At 42.9% G+C, this 16,497-nt stretch overlaps 1 protein-coding gene and 1 non-coding gene across 2 annotated transcripts in view; both read right to left on the bottom strand.

The window, feature by feature from the left end:
- EIF3A (eukaryotic translation initiation factor 3 subunit A) overlaps window positions 1–14,067 on the bottom strand; it is a 34,297-nt gene extending 20,230 nt beyond the window's left edge. The window contains exons 1-9 of the mRNA XM_071563338.1: window positions 13,925–14,067; window positions 9,673–9,863; window positions 9,341–9,477; window positions 6,777–6,940; window positions 5,595–5,794; window positions 3,853–4,061; window positions 2,615–2,786; window positions 1,547–1,651; window positions 656–754 (exon numbers count right to left, since the gene is read on the bottom strand). Of these exons, the coding sequence (XP_071419439.1) occupies window positions 656–754; window positions 1,547–1,651; window positions 2,615–2,786; window positions 3,853–4,061; window positions 5,595–5,794; window positions 6,777–6,940; window positions 9,341–9,477; window positions 9,673–9,863; window positions 13,925–13,973 (1,326 nt within the window). The 5' untranslated portion in view covers window positions 13,974–14,067. The remainder of the gene's footprint in view (window positions 1–655; window positions 755–1,546; window positions 1,652–2,614; window positions 2,787–3,852; window positions 4,062–5,594; window positions 5,795–6,776; window positions 6,941–9,340; window positions 9,478–9,672; window positions 9,864–13,924) is intronic.
- Window positions 180–311, bottom strand: LOC139676048 (small nucleolar RNA SNORA19). Its single transcript, XR_011698579.1, has one exon. It is a non-coding gene; the product is annotated as a small nucleolar RNA SNORA19 (small nucleolar RNA).
- Window positions 14,068–16,497: the final 2,430 nt, after the last annotated feature.

Genomic DNA, 16,497 nt, shown 5'->3' with positions numbered 1-16,497 from the left:
TTTCCTCAGTAAAAAGAAATCAGAAATAAAAGTTGTTGCACAGGCCTTAGAGTTAACTTACTAAATTGTCAACAAATGAATGTATAAGTATTAACAAAATTTTAAATAATCTTTCAGGATTTTATTTCTGTACAGTATTCAAACTTAGCCTAAGATTAAATACCAACCCTGAATGGCTGCTTTGTATGAACGAGACTGGCAGCAATAACTACATACAGCTATGCTGCTAATTAGCCTTCAACTGTTTCTTTAGCACACCAGAAATAACACTGCTCTCACTTGTACTGAAAGCAGGTCAATGAAATGTGCATTTTATAAAACACCTAAGATACAAAAAAACAACAAAAGAAACTAAAAACCAAAGCAAAATACCCCCCAGTCCTTACTGCAAACAGAAGTTTTAAGAAATTTGGTAAGTAATGAAGAAAATCTAGGCACATGGTTACACCACTGAACCCTACCATAAAGTTCAACTGCTACAGCTGTACCTAAATGTACAAACTGAAGGTACAGATAATATACTGGAAAAAAGTATCTCAAAATCATAAAGGTCTTCTATTTGATGGGGAAAAAATTACTTCAGCAGGAAAGTTTCCAATGTAATCTCCTTCCAAGGCATTTACTAATGTGTATTTTACATTTTCTTTGCTCATACCTGCTGCAGAAGGCGAAGAATGGTGTTGTTTTGCAGGTGAGGAACATACAGCTGCAGCTCAGGCTCCTTTTCAGCTTGGTCTTTCACCCAGTTGAGAACCTATCAAAAGTCTGAAAAGTTACTCTATCTGCGTTGACCTGTACAAATTTCACCATTAAAGTACAAAGCATTGTTCATAAATCTTTGTGGTTTATAGCTCATCAAACAACAGCACTTCTGTCCAGAGAGGGCACTGTTTTACTGAAGTGCATCTTTTGACAGAACACTTATTTATAGTGAATAGCTGACAGTTTTTGTATGAAGGCGACTGACAGTACTGGCAACATTTACCACACTGCTAATTTACCTTCAAGTTCTTTTTAGCACCTCAAATATCTTTGTTCCCACTATCAAAGAAAAAGAACATGATGTGCTTCATCAAGCGCAAACTTTGCACTAACCCAATCAACAACTCTCAGATTCTTCTGTCTCCCAAGACCCTGTATTTTAATAGCAAAACAGTCACTGGTGTACCTTTCCACTTTGCACACCACCCACTGCCTGCACATCGACGTGTGCGCACTCAGCGTTCTCACTGTGCATATTCAAACAAAATTAACTCACTGCCACCTCCACCAACAAAAGCTTCTGATACATTCCCAAAATTCTGCATCTTTATGGCACCCTCTAAATAGCCCCAGAGACCTGAGTGGATTTTCATTCTGTTTCAATAACCTGGTGCACTACATATAGCAGATGTCATGAACACATCGTCACAATGGAACCTGACCAAATCAAGCCTACTTTTGAAAAATCTGGCAACAGAAAGCTAGTTGATATTTACCAGAAATCAATATTCACATAACAGATTGTTAGTCAAGACCAGTTCCCATACAGAGCTACAAAACTTACCTTGCTGACACGGGCACTTAACTTGAGCGGGTGAAAGTCTACTTCAAGCCAATTGTAAAGTTCCTTCACTTCTGGGACCACATATTGCACTACATTGAACCTGACCTACAGTCAACAAAAAAAGTCCAAAAAATAAATACAGTATTAACCAAAAGTTATGCTTTAAGGCTTTCATATTCAGAAGTTAAACCAGCACCTCATCTGCATTTTAATACAGGAGGTTACTTGTTTCTCATTACAACATTCTTAACTGCAGTGACAGGAATTCTACATGACTTGAATATATTTAAAAATGGAAAAGCAGACATAAAACATGTAAACAAGGTAAACAGACTAGAGTACTATCCTCAACTTAGTAATTTCTAAGACACAAGGCCTAATACACTTGTAGGCCCACATCCAAAATAAAACCACTGTTCTGTTCATTATTAAATTTCTGAAGTCTTAAATTGTGATTTTGAGGCAAACTACAGAGGTGTGGGAAGAATGAACTCAAATTACCAAATGAACTTTGAATGTATGCTTTAGACATGCGTGTGAATTCACAACTGCAAGGAATTCAATCTCTGAAAATACCTATGACAATGCTTAATTTAAGAGTATCTGGGGAGGTCTGAGGATAGATCAATCCACCTCCCTTCAAATTAATCACATGGAAGTTTTCATAATCACTTAGATCCACATGGTCAGCGAATTGATATATAACCTGTGCTTATCTGAAATACATTTAAACCAGCAAAATAAACACTTGGTTCAGTTAATTACACATCTCAGAGCAGGAAAAAAAACCCAGAGTTTTAGTTCACAACCCATTTCAGACCCCTCAGAGTCTCAAGATGATATTTGCAGCTTGGGTGACATAAAGGATAATATTGAATCTGACTCTATTGTACACAAGAATTCATTGTCACTGCCATTTCTAACCAGTCCTTGTGAATCTGCAATGTGAACACTGTACCCATAAGTCATGCAATGCACCAAACTGCTGTCCCACAACTAGACACAGTCCTCCAGAAGGACAACAGGACTCGATGTTATGAAGCTGCCCTCCTGAACACCACTGCCTACCATGTCATTGATGAGACTGGCACGTGTGGGTGGGGCCTGGAGCCCCAGCAGGGTTGCCAGACGCCGCTGCTTCTCCATGATGATGCCATCCATATCCAGGAGGCGAGCAATATCCGTCCTCTCCGGAGTTATAGGGATTGACAGAGTGGCCAAAAGGACTCGAGTAGACATCCTGTAGACAAAACAGAAGTACAAGAGATGAACTGCAAGAGAACACTTACAAATTCCTGTTCATGTATGTGCCAGTTCAAGAGAGGAATGAGTAGCATTCATGAAGCAAAACTGTAAAAACACCATCAATAACAAAGATACCAACTGTGCCCTGTGAGGACAGAATGCAGTGTTTGTCAGGAACAAGAGAAAAGAGTTTTATAACTTGTTTTCATTACTTACATACCTGTGTATATATAGGTATATATATGTGTGTGTGTTTGTGTGTATATATATATATATTTGTGTATATGTATGTGTATATATATATGTATGTATATGTATATATACAAAAAAATCATAAAGATATTTAAGCTGCCTCCATAAACAATAAAACACTATAAAATGATGAAACCAGCAGAAAGCAGCACCTTTAAAAACTTCTTTTAGCTGCAAATCCATCACAGTCATTTTGACTGCATTTGTTTTTACCATGCAAGCCAGACATACTTTTTGATGTAACAAAAAAAAGGGCATTAAATACTTAAAATTCTGGTTTTAGTACCCAAGTGAACAGGAATGCAAGAATTTCCATCAAGGATTTATTACAACCAGATTCTGGTTCTATAAAGGCCTGTACAAGAACTTCAGAGGTTAATGCAGTCAATGATTCTGCATGTCTCAAAAGTCTTGCCAGTTCATAACTACTACCAAAAAATTAAAGGCCCTTTGGCTGTGCAGACTTTTATACATTAAGGAGAAGTTTACATTTGTTACTGTGAAACCTTGTGAAGTAAATTCCGCCACCCAGAAGAGAAAAAGGAAACAAGATAACAGATACTTATGACTTGCTTAGCTTCCCAGTCAGTACTAAGGTGATCCTGGTGTTCACAATACTTACACTGAAGCTTTGTAAAACATCCTTCTTGCTCTAGATTTCTTTTGAGGCAATTAGTATTGGCCAATTTAGGCAGAGCTGCTCATAAGTCATGCCTGTCATCTGCTTCTTTTGGGGCACATTTTAGTTTATTTTTGAACCCAGGGGGTTAAAAATAGAATCTAAGATCACATTAAAGATCCTTCCCCACCTCTGCATCTCCTCTTGTGTGAGATTCTTTCGCATTTCTCTTGATAAGTGATAAAGTCGGTGAAGGGTGGATGCATGAAAAAGAGCATTTCCTGATTTCCAGAAGACAGTTGAAACTTTGTGATAGTAATTTGCCATCAGTTGTGGTTTAGGTGGTTTCTTGGACAGTGCAAATAGTCCATGAATATCTTCCACTGCTTTGAAAGCTTCCTAAAAGGAAATAAAAAACAAATACACAACTTTTAGGAAGTTTTTTGCAACACCCCAAAAAAGGGAAAAATGTAAATTCATTAAAGGTTATGAGACTATAAAATAGCCTCTACTGAAAGCTGTGATCTTCAGTTTTGTCAGCTACATGAAATGAAGTAATTCCTTCCTAATAAAGAAATTATTTAGACATACTGCAACTCCATTAACTATATAATCAGAATTTGATATTAAATGATTGAATTTGGTATTTAATGATTAGTTTGTGCCATTTTTTGAAAACTTGTTTCTTTCAGATTTTCCAGCTACAAACCAAAGGGAGGAAAAAAAATGAAGCAACAAAAGTTCTAATATTTTACTATTATATCAATTCTATTTACTGGTTTTACCATTTTTCATGGGTTTTGTGATCAAAAATGGGTATAGTTTCCCTAAAAACACAAACTTGGAAATCCCTTACATATAAGTAGCTAAATACATAAAATGGAAATAACACAAAAGAGAATGTTCTTCAAATTTACAAACCCAATAAATTAGAATCTTGGCTTTTTAAGGAATTTGACATTAGAAATGTTGGCAGAGGTGAAGGTATCATCATCAACTCCTCAGTTTCACAACTCAAAATGACTTCAGCTACTTTACCATTTACTACTACCAGCAAAGCTTGGTCTGAAATGCTGTGTAGCAACATCAGACCAAGTATTCAATGTGCAAGTATGTTATGGGTTTAGCTAGGTAGGCCTAAATTTAAGCTTTACATTTCAGACTAGGCCTGAGACTGTTGGCTGACTTGAGCTGGGCTGAGCTAGCTGACAGCTGACTTCTTCTAGCCAATAGCATTCCATACCATATTTCGACATCACCTCAAAACAGTAAGAGCCGATGTGAGAGTGGCTTGGTCAGTTCCTTCACAGCTGTGGTCCAAGGAAGACTCACTGTGCTGTCCCAGGAGGGACCGGAGGCCCAAGCCCAGCACCAGTTCACTACCATGTTATCTTAGGGAAGTAAAATGTTTGTTCTTACTCTTTCTCTCTGCTTAAGTCTGTCTCTGGGGAACTGACTTCTCTAGAGTGATTTGTAGTTAGAATAGTGAGATTTGTGTTCACTGGGGAGTAAAAAGTTATTTCTTGTTATTTCTAACTTGTGTGTGTGTTATATTGTGGTTTACTCTTAATTTTCTCTTTTCTGCATAAATATATATAGTTAGTTTAAGGATAAAACTAGTTTGAGTTTCTAGGTTTTTTCCTTTCCTCCCTTTTCTCGGTGCGGGGAGAGTTTCTCTTGAGTTCTAAGTTTCTTTTCGGTTTTATTTTTCCTTTGCTAGGAAGAGTAGGGGAAGGAGGGGGAAGGCAGTTTGAGCTCAGCAGGGGGGCCGGGTTAAACCAAGACAAAGTGGCACCATATTCTATATATTAAAACTCTACTCTTTATCATCCTTTCTTTACCTTGCTGCATATACCATGACACATGAACTGTGTGGGACAGACTCTGGCACGGCTGGAGGGCACGGTGTGATGTGGGGAGCCCTGTGCATACCTGCCACAGCTCCATGCTGATAGCACTGTCCAGCTGCACCAGCCTGGTCTCCAAGTGCATGGACTGGCTGTCGGGATTGTTGAGGTTGATGGCGGTGCTTTGGTTGTGGTGGCGCTGGATCTGCCCCAGGTGCATGCGCAGGTTGTCGCAGAGCTTACGGAACTCGGCTTTGCGCGTGTACTGCAGGCAGAACTTAAAAGCTGCAAAAAATGAGTAATATAAATCAAAAGTGTACACAAAAATGGCGACTTCATGGTCGTTTGAAATGGGATTCAAATATGTAAATCACTACACTTAAAGAATCTTCATTTGCAATCAAAAGACGTATCAATCACAATACAATGTCACACATAATGAATAAGTGACAATGCAGAGCATCTTGATCTCAGAAAATGAAAATGTTTCTACACAATTCAGACTAATGAACAAAGGGAATACTTAGGAGTCTTTTCAAAAATGTTGTAATTTATGCACTAATTCCAGCTTTTACTTCTAACTAAGAGTAAATAAAATCCTGTGTATGGCACGAATTCAAGTTTGGGCTTTGTAAAATATGGCAAAAATCCTCTAGTCATCTGAATGAAGTAAAATTAAACGAAGCTTTCAAATAACTGCAAATGACACAGTAAAAAAAATTCTTTTTGATCCCACAGTGCCTCTCAGAAGCAGTTTTTGTTCTGCCACTGTCAGTCCAGAAATTCTAAAGTATCTCTACCAGAAACAGGCATAAATGGAAGCCTTGACACTGTAGCACAAAGGCTTAAATACACTACAGCACTTGGAACTTTTTGTGTATAAAAAGTTCTGCTCCCAAAAAGTCCAGCTGCACTTGCACCAGGACTCTGGACACCCCATCAGCTGGGTTGATGCAGGAGCCAGTAGTGAACTCTGTTTCTCCCTGTACTCCTCTCTCTTCCATTCTTTAATTTATCCCTCTCTCTCTTGCCTTCCACCCTACCCTTTTATCCAAAACCCACTACCATGTGCTTACACTGGAAGATTAGGGACTAACTTACCACGCCAAGTGTGTAATTTACTAATAAAACTTTTTAACCTTTTGGCGACCCTCTGACTTTTGTCATTCCTTTTGACCATGAGGATCTGTGAATCTTGGATGCACTCCTCCCCTTAAGAGTGGGACACCACATCATCAGACTCCAAGTTCCCACCTTTCGGACCTACCTTGCTGTGCAATGTCATGGTACAGGCGTTCCACTCGGGAATTATTTCGGAGAAGATCCAAACACTGTCTGTAGGATTCCCACAGAAATTTAACCCAGGGTGTCAAAAGCAGTCGGTCAGTACGATCCTGAGTGTCTTCTCCACTTACAGCACTCAAAAGAACACTATAGTCAGGGTAGGGGAGGAAGGGAAAAGCAAAAAGAAAAGGAGTTTACTTCTTACAATCCTCATCAGTATTTCTTATCAAGTTCTAAGATGAGAGTGGAAAATTCTGAACAGCAAATTGCTGCTGAACAGTCTAAAGCTTATTTTCAAACTGGTCCCTTAGACTGCTCCCTTTTCCTTCAAAGGATGTAGATAATTGTTCTTGCTTTTCAGTTTCAAAATTTGGCCCCTGCATATACAAGTGACATGTCCAAGCTCCAGAGGTAAAAGACATCAGGAACTTCTGTATCCTTCACGAGTAAGCCAAAAGGAAACTAACTCCAGGATTTTCATCTTCCCTCTTCCACCAGGGAGCTGTGCACTGGACCTCTCTTGGAGTCAAGTATCACCGTCAACACAGACACTTTTGTACTTGCTCAGACCTCCTTTTTAGCCACCAGCAATGCTGCCAGAGTTCACTTATTCTTGACATGTGACACACAAGTGCTGTGTGCCTTCCTTACTATCTGCAGACATCGACAACTCGAACACTTAAAGGATCAAATCCTTTAAAAACTCTGATATGAAAAAACACTTAAACATATCAAAAGCAAGATATGACAATCTTGCAGTTAGTGGCCATAACCTCATTTCCTCATCACAGAAATACAAGATTGATGAAAGGATTCCCAAGACAGAGACCAATTCAGTGCTTTGTCTCACATTATCCCTTTCTGCTGAACAGTTCACCCAGCATGACAAACTTACAAAGAACCATCTTCCCTAAGCCTTCATTTTTAAAATTCTTTTTTAAACTATGCTTCTAATATAAACTCTCAAGTCTTGTAACTATTTTCTACTACACCATTTCCAGTTCTAATTTGTTTCCTTGAGCACCAGTACTTTGTACACTATTAAACACATCACCAGTGCCTTCTCTAACAGATCAAGTGGTGAATCCAGCAAAAAATATGAGAAATCTAGAAAACAGGACCTAAAAATACTAAAGAAACTGTGCTTGTTCAGATGAAGAAATGTGATTGAAAACACACATTCTCTAGCCCTCAATTATAGAAAACAGAACAAGGAAAAGAGCAGTCAGTCCATTTTCATTTTTTTAACTATTAGTGGGATTCCTCTGTAACAATTTCAGGCACTGGAAATAACGTGAATGGCACAGAAACAACTATTAAAGGCAGGTCTGTAACCTCTTCTTTTTTTGCAACCAACTTTTACCAGAGTGCTTTCCTGTTAATATGTAAATCCACAGCCTTCCACTCTTTTGTGAGTATTATTTGACTACTGTAAAATTCTATTCTTACACAGGACAAATAATCTCTGCTTCAATAATTTCTTCCAATTTTCTATCATCAAAAGATAAAACTTACTTTTTTAGTTCCTGTGCAAAGATTTTAATTGAAAGAATTCCCACTAACTTCATTCTTGCTTCCTGTCTCCTTTTGCTACTACCTATTATCAGTCTCTCACTGGGCAATGTCTTAGTTTCATTTCAGCTGCAAACATCCCCTCTGGTAGGGAATCAACAGCTTTACTTTTCCCCAGATTAGATTTCTGGCCTCTTCCAAACTCAGCTGAAATGCTTTAGAACATTTCTTCACCCCTGCCTTGTTATCCCTCTTCCACAGATGTCACCACAAACATCTTTGTACCATCAGAGTTAACAGGAGCATTCCCTACATCAACAGGCTCTCACAGTTAACACCACTTTGCCTGAAGCAGATCAGGAAGTTCTCCCACAAAACATTCTGACAACACAGTGACATTTCAGAGCTGGAGAGTTGTTTCCCCCCAACCTGGCACTATTGGCCAGCAAAGGTCTACACACAACCTAAAGCACATGTATTTACTCATCCTTTTTTCCATTCCTTCTACGTCCTTGTTATCCATCCAATTAATTCTAAGACTGAATGTACTTTTTATGCCCTTTCCTCTATTATCTCATCAGATATCCACAGAATTATAAGGTAACATTTTTCTCTTGTTTGTACATACACAGCGTGGTCAGAACAACTGGAGGTTATCACATAGAGAAATTACACTGGTCCAATACAATTAGCAGCATTTGTACATCAACTGGTAATGAGCAGCTTTCCATAATAAACTTTCCAATACCCCTCCAGATGCAGATCTGAGCAGACACAAGAGAGCATTGATTCAACTCCCAGAACTGTTCCCACTGCACCTAAATTTTCTATTCTTTACTACTTACTTTCTTTACTTTTCTTTACTCAGACTTAGGATTTTGTTCAATGAAAAATTCTCACTGTTTTCCCCTACCTTTAGAACCCCTAGGACACCACTAGTATCTAATTTCACATCCACCACATTTTTATCTGTTCTGTGAATGAAAATAAGGATACTTTCTGTGAACTGCTACATTTTAAAGACAGGCAGCCTACCTTTCTGGAGTTTGAATGTTATCCAAGTCTTCTATGTCCAAAACCATCTGCTGGGATTCTTCCTTAGCTGCTTCTGTTTTTTCTTCAGCTAATTTTAAATAGGCTCGAACAACATCCTCCAGAGATTTGATGTTAACCTACAACAAAGCCAAAAAAATGGGAAGATGTTTCCACCCATAATAGGCAGCAAATATGTAAAATGTAAATGCTACAAACTCAAGAGCATCTAAAAGGCAGATTAATTCTAACTCAAGACAAATCAGTTAAATTGTATCAGCTGACAGATACCATGCTTGCTATAAATAAATAAAATAAAAAAACAAAAGCCATACCTGCTGGCAAATATTCTTGTACTGGTACAGTCCTTCTTTTGCCAGGTGACTCTTGCGGAGATCCACACAGAGCTCCAGGTATTTCAGCATGATCGGCTCGTGGATTTTCTGCCATGTTCGGTGTTTCTTACTCTTCATAACATCATAGAGAACATCGAGGGCAGGCTGCTTTTTGCCAACCTCAAGAAATTCTGAAAGTAAAATCCCAGTTAGCAAAAGACTTGCACACCAGAAGATGCAATTTTTTTAAAGTTAACAAAAAGAAACTTTCAGAATTTAATTAACTCAGAATTTAATTAAGCCAAAGTTCATTGGTGGTTGCATTTAGCTGGTCATGCCACAAACCCTGGCAGACACAACTGCAGGGCCAGTCCTTCAATGACATAACTGGCCAGCAAACACTGACCTCCATATTCACATGGAAATTTCAGGACAGTGGAGATGTCTCTCCACCCATCCAGGAATGACTAGGCACTTCATACACATTAATAAAACATACACATCCAGTTGCAAAGGTGTTTTCATCAAGGACAAGGAATACACACCAGGAGGCTCATGGGTACAGTGCCTACCACTGGCACTGAACACGATGCAAAAGATGCAGTGAGTGTGACTGAAAGTCCTGCTCTCAATTAAGGGAGGGAGGAAGGCAGGCAGAAAGGAAGGAAACAAGGCAGGCAGGAAGAACACAAGGAAACTTCACTCAGGAAAGTTTTGGGTTTGTTTTTTTTTTTATAAGTTATGCCAAAAGCTGCTGCAATTCAGTTGAAAGGTCAGACACTTTACATCAGCCTCACTGCTGAACCAGCAGCCCATTTACTCATGCCCGAGCAGCTGCTGTCACTAACAGAGCTCTCAGCATCACAGCAACTCCCACCTCTGACATCCCACACATTCTCCTTAGCACAAAACCCAGCAAACCACCACGAGCAAACACCAAAGCAGAGACTCACACACAGACCCTACACTAAATGTAGGAGAAATGAACACTGAGAATGGGAAGCAAACAAGTTTAAAAGATAAGAGGAAGTCAAGTACAGCCAGTGGAAAACATGCTTACTCTTAAAGGCTGAGGGGTGGAGCCAGCACTGCCTATGAAGTACTTTGGAAAGCACTACATTCCTGGAAATAATGGCAGGAACAACTAAAGTAGGGGCCTGCTCAAGGTGCTCAGCCATCAGACAGAGCTTCCAGGTTTTGGAATCTCAAAATTGAAGTTAAACACGGCAAAAGATCTAGTTTGAAAGCAGCACTGTGGTTTTAATCTAAGGAACACAATCGCATGTGTCCAGGGCTCAGTTAATGTAAATAATGAGTTTGCATAAGATGAGCAAATTCCTTTCTACAAAAGCACTCCGATACAGTTGAACATAATTAAGGCTACTGTGTGACAGTATCCAGCAATACTGTTTTACTCACCAAGGGAATTTTAATAAAGCTATCCTCCATCCCACAATTCCCACTGCTATTCTATCTCAGTCCTGCTTTTCAGGCAATTATTGCTCAGCTTTACATTCCATTTATGAAAACAACCTTGAAAGGCAAGTTTACTCCTGCAACAACACCAGGGCACTCCAACCACAGCTCTCAGTGGTCGATAACCAACTAGACAAAGCACAAAATTAATTCATATTGTTTTGAAGCATTTAATTAACTCTGGCCAAGCAGGTTCTTACCAGCAAGTCAAATAATTAAGGCTCATTTAAGAGACTCTTCAGTAAAAGCACAAAGTGAACCTGAAGAGTCAAATACAGCACACACCACCATGTCTTGCAGAAAGAACTGTAAGTCATGGAAACTCAGATCTGTAAATACAAATTGCGAAGCTTGGCCTGTAAATGGCTGTCGGAGTTACATTTTTCTATTCTTTTTTACTTTTATACCACTTGAAATGCTAACAGGTACCCAAAACAGCAACTGAAGCTGAGCGGCCAAGAAGTAGCTGATACAGATCAAAAACTCACCTAAACCAAAATCCTGACTCAAGCTCAGTTTTCAATCTGAGAAAATGTATGTCATTACAGGAGGTAACAAAGATGTCGTTGTGTTTTACACTATCTCTAACAGTGAGCAAGCTCAGTATCTGCAACAATAAAACACTACCCAAAGGTGATTACATCTGTGACTACAAAGCAATGCCAGATGTTCACAATAGCTGAGGGTTGGCCTTGACCTACATTTATCACTTATAAGAAAAAACTGCCTTTCTTTCGTATCTGTACATATCTAAAAATCATTCAAGCTCTTCATATTTTCAAACAACACCTCTGTATGTTGAAGGCACTGAGAACATGAAGCATTAAGTGCTCCTAATGCTCACTTGAGCCTCACGTATAAAACACACACACTGAAACTCTGGAAGCTGCACTGAATGTTCCAACTTGAAATGTCAGTTTAACATTAAACTGCTTCCTGCAACACACAATCTGCCTCAGGTACAACTTTCCACCCTTTATTATGCTTGGCCTTGATAACATTGAGCTGCTGCAGTTTGCAAGACCTGACACTGCTTATCATGTTTTGTATTCCATTCACTGAAATTCAGGATTCCAGTGTCTGTCTGGAGAACATTCCCTTCAGTTCCCACCCTTCAGTTCAACTCCAGTCCTTTGGCTCATCAGAATTTAGCAAACTTGCAGCAGCACAAAAAATGTGAATTTAAATACCAGGAAAGCATCAATAAAATGTCAGGTTTGAACAGTTTAACATCGAAGTAGCCAGAAATGTGACTTGTGTACCAGGTACAATTTACTTTACCCAACAATTCTGAAGTTTAATTGATGTTTATATATTATGGTACATCCATCTTTTCCAGTAAGAGGACTGATGCAACACAGCTTCATCCTTGGAAGTTGACTGAAGCTGATTTTATTTTTTATCTTTACGGGAAAGACTTTTAAAATAAATTTTAGATTAGAAATTTTGAGGACACGCAGTACTATTTAACATTTTCTTGTTAAAATACCAAGTACTTGAATTATGCACAGTCCCCAGACTACACAGCTTCTTCAGCTGTCATTTCAAGACCCCTACACCATCTGTAATTTGTGGATGTTTAAGTGTCATCCCGTGATCAGTCCTGTGACAACGAAGGGTCTAAATGGTCTTGCTAAGGGCTTAAAATAGGAGAATATAAAAAAATAGGGTACTATAAAAAACAGAAGTGTCAAAGCCATATGTTTGGCCTGAAATGAGCCAGCTGGTAAATACAGAACCATAGAATCGATTTCCTTAAGTCTGTGCCCCCTTGTCCTATTGATGAGTACCTGGGAAAAGAGACCAACTCCCACCTGGCTAGAACTTCCCTTCTTCTCCCAGGCACTCAGCAATAGGACAAGGGGGCACGGGCTCAAGCTCTGACAGGGGAAATTTAAGTTGGAGAGCAGAAACTTTGCGGAGAGAGTAATCAGGCATTGGAATGGGCTGCCCGAAGAGGGGGTGGATTCCCCATCCCTGGAGGTTTTTAAACTGAGATTGGCCGTAGCACTGAGTGCCATGATCTGGTAAAGGGACTGGAGTTGGACCAAGGGATGGACTTGATGATCTCGGAGGTCTTTTCCAACCCAATCGATTCTATGATTCTATAAGAGACCAACGCCCACCTGGCTATAACTTCCCTCCAGGTAGTTACATACAGTGATGAGCGTGTAAATGGTCTCGCTAAGGGCTTAAAATAGGATACTATAAAAAATACGATACTATAAAAAAACAGAAGCGTCAAGCCATATACTTGGCCCGAAATGAGCCAGCTGGCAAATATAACCAGCCCAGCTTTTATGTGACCGTCAGCAAGCGCAGGCCCGGCGCTGGATTGAGAATCTCCAGCACCACCAGCAGCGAGGGCGCTGCCCACTGCCATCCTCCCCACCACAGTCACGTCAAGGACGGAGCCCACATTGGCAGAAGGCTGGGAGGGCAGCGGGGGCGGTTGTGCTCCGAGGCCCTGCGAGAAGGGGCAGCCTCTCGGCCCGGGGCGCTTCGGGAGGCGGAGCCGGGGCCGGGGCCGGGCCCTCTCCCCGCGCTCGCTGGGCCTTCCCCGCCGCCGCCACGCGGTGCGGCCGCGCCGGGCCCTGCCCTGGGCCTGCCCTCCCGCTCCCGCGCCAGCCGCTCCCGCGCCGCGCCCGGGGAGCTCCGAGCGGGCTCTGCAGGCCGGGCCTGGCCGGCAGAGCCCGCCCGGAGCTCTCCGGGCGCGGCCGCGGCGCTGTGTGTGTGTTCTCTGGGTGTGTGTGTGTGTGTCGCGGCTCGCACTGACCATTCGCCCGCTTCAGGGCGTTCTCGGGCCGCTGGAAGTACACCGGCATGATGGCGGCGGCTCCGGCGGCGGATCCTCACACGGGCGGCGGCGGCGGCTCCGAGATCCAGGCGGGCGGCGCGCGCGGCCGGAAAGGGCGGGAGCGGGAAGGGAAGGGGAGGGAGAGGAGAAGGAAGGGAGAGAAAGGAAGGGCCCCCACGCGCGCGCCCTCGTGGCCGGGACGGAAGCGGAAACCCCGCGCGGGGAGCGCGGGAAGCGGGAGTGGGATGGGAGTGGGAGTGGGATGGGAGCTGGACCGGGACCGGGACCGGGACTGGGAGAGCAGGGAATCGGGACCGGGCCTGGGAGGGAAGAGGATCGGGACCGGGGATGGGAAAGGAGGGAATCGGGATCGGGATCGGGACTGGGATAGGATCGGGACCGGGACTGGGGGAGGAGGGGATCGGGACCGGGACTGGGGGAGGAGGGGATCGGGACCGGGACTGGGGGAGGAGGGGATCGGGACCGGGACCGGGATGGGATCGGGTCTAGGATGGGATCGGGACCGGGACTGGGAGGGGAGGGGATTGGGACGGAGACTGAGACTGGGACTGGGATGGGATCGGGAACGGGATGGAATCGGGATCGGAACTGGGAAGGGAGGGGATCGGGACCGGGACTGGGAGAGGAGGGGATCAGGACTGGAATGGGAGCAGGACTGTGAGAGAAGGGCCTTGATCGGGACCGGGATGGGATCGGGACTGGAAGGGGAGGGAATTGGGATCGAGATGGGATCAGAACCGAGATGGGAACAGGGCCAGGACTGAGAGGGGAGGGCCCTGATCGGGACTGGGATGGAATCTGGATCGGGATGGGTTCGCAACCGGGTTGGGATCGGGATCGGGATGAGAGGGGATCAGGATTGGGACCGAGACCAGCAGAGGACCGGGACTGGGAGGGGAGGCGATCGGGACCGGGATGGGATCAGGGCCATGGAGGGATCAGGACTGGGATGGAAGGGGATCGGGGCGGGGGGGGCGGGAATCATGGTCATGGTGGGATCGGGGCTGGGAGTGGATTGGGATGAGAGGAGATTGGGATCGTGTGGGGATCAGGACCTGGAGGCTGGGGTTGGGATCGTAAGATGGGATTGTGGTGGGGTTGGAACCGGAAGGGGATCGGGAGGGATTGGGATGAGGATCACGAAGCGACCTCCACAAAGCCTGTTCTAACTGAGACTTAAGCAGTACCAGGGTGTGGACTGCGGGTTTTGCCACACGTGGAGAGCAATCCTGTGTGAATGGCTCACCTATCTTGTTACTGTTCGATTCTTATTTCATTGCTGTTTCCAGTAAATTGTTCTTTTCTCAACCTGTGACCTTTCCCTTTTTGGGCCTCCAGTTCTCTCTCCCACCACAGGGAAGGGGCTGGGCACAGTGGAGTGAGTGGCACACGCTTTGGAGTGTTTCAGTGGGAACATTAAATTGGGGAATAACATTCCTAAACCACAACAGCCTGATTGGCACCCAACAAGGAGCACGAAGGCTTGAGGCAACAACAGATCTGACCAGATCAGGTTGGAAACAGGCTTGATCTAAACATTTGCTGTCCAGAGCCACTGGTCACATTGTTGCTTGGTCTGTTCATGTGGTTGTGGTACCCAACCTTTATATCCCTCAGCATATGGACTATGTGTTCCTCTTGGTGTTGTTTTTAGAGCACTGAGAGGGATGAGGATTGTAGGCAGGACCGGAGATAATCACCTGATCCCTGTCCCCCTGTGAGCTCTGAGATACACAGAAAGTTTTCAGGTGCCAGTCTGATGAGCTCATTGTGTCCTGGCTGCTCCAGTGCTGGGATAGCTCAGCCCACAATTGGATGCTAGACAGTAGTATAGCCAAGCAGCTGGGATCCCTGTCCCAGGATGTGATCATTGACAAGGAGACTGGGAAAATGAGAGGAATCCTCAGCCTCTGGAGGCAACTCCTGTCAAGTGTGTGAAAAAGGGATCCTTTCAGGCAGGATCTAGAATTGAACTCAGGCAAGTGGATCACCATAGAGACAGGAATTCAGTACCTGAGAGAATTAGCTGTGCTGGAGATACTCCACAAGTATTTAAGTAAGAAGCAGTCCTTTCCAGATGAAGTCCAGTGTACAGAGAGCATGTGGTGGAAGTTTCTGCAGAGCATGCCATTGTAGGATGCTGCTCCTTGCTGTGGTGTCATGGAAAAAAGAAGAACCAACAGTGAATGATTTGGTTGCCCAACTCTGGCAATATGAAGAAAGTCTCTCTTCCCCCATATGGGCCTGTGTCTTGATCCCTGCACAATGTGCTATGATGAGCTAAGCAAAGACTCAACTAGAATGTGGGCATCAGTTTTGCAGAGAATGCATCAGAACGTGGAATGTTCAAGCAGCATTCCAGTGTCTGCCCCATCTGCTGCATCCATGCTGTCTTATCTGAAGACTCACATGACCTTCCTGCAGGAAACAATTAGAAGAGTTAAAAAGCCAAAGCTTGGAGGAAATTGGTGTTTTAGAAGAGCTCGTGAAGAAAAGTGAGGTCTCAATCAACTGAATTGGTTTCATAAGAC

This window comes from Pithys albifrons, chromosome 9, assembly GCF_047495875.1.
Source record: "Pithys albifrons albifrons isolate INPA30051 chromosome 9, PitAlb_v1, whole genome shotgun sequence".
Classification (NCBI taxonomy): domain Eukaryota; kingdom Metazoa; phylum Chordata; class Aves; order Passeriformes; family Thamnophilidae; genus Pithys; species Pithys albifrons.
This window is presented reverse-complemented; position numbering and strand designations above follow the sequence as displayed.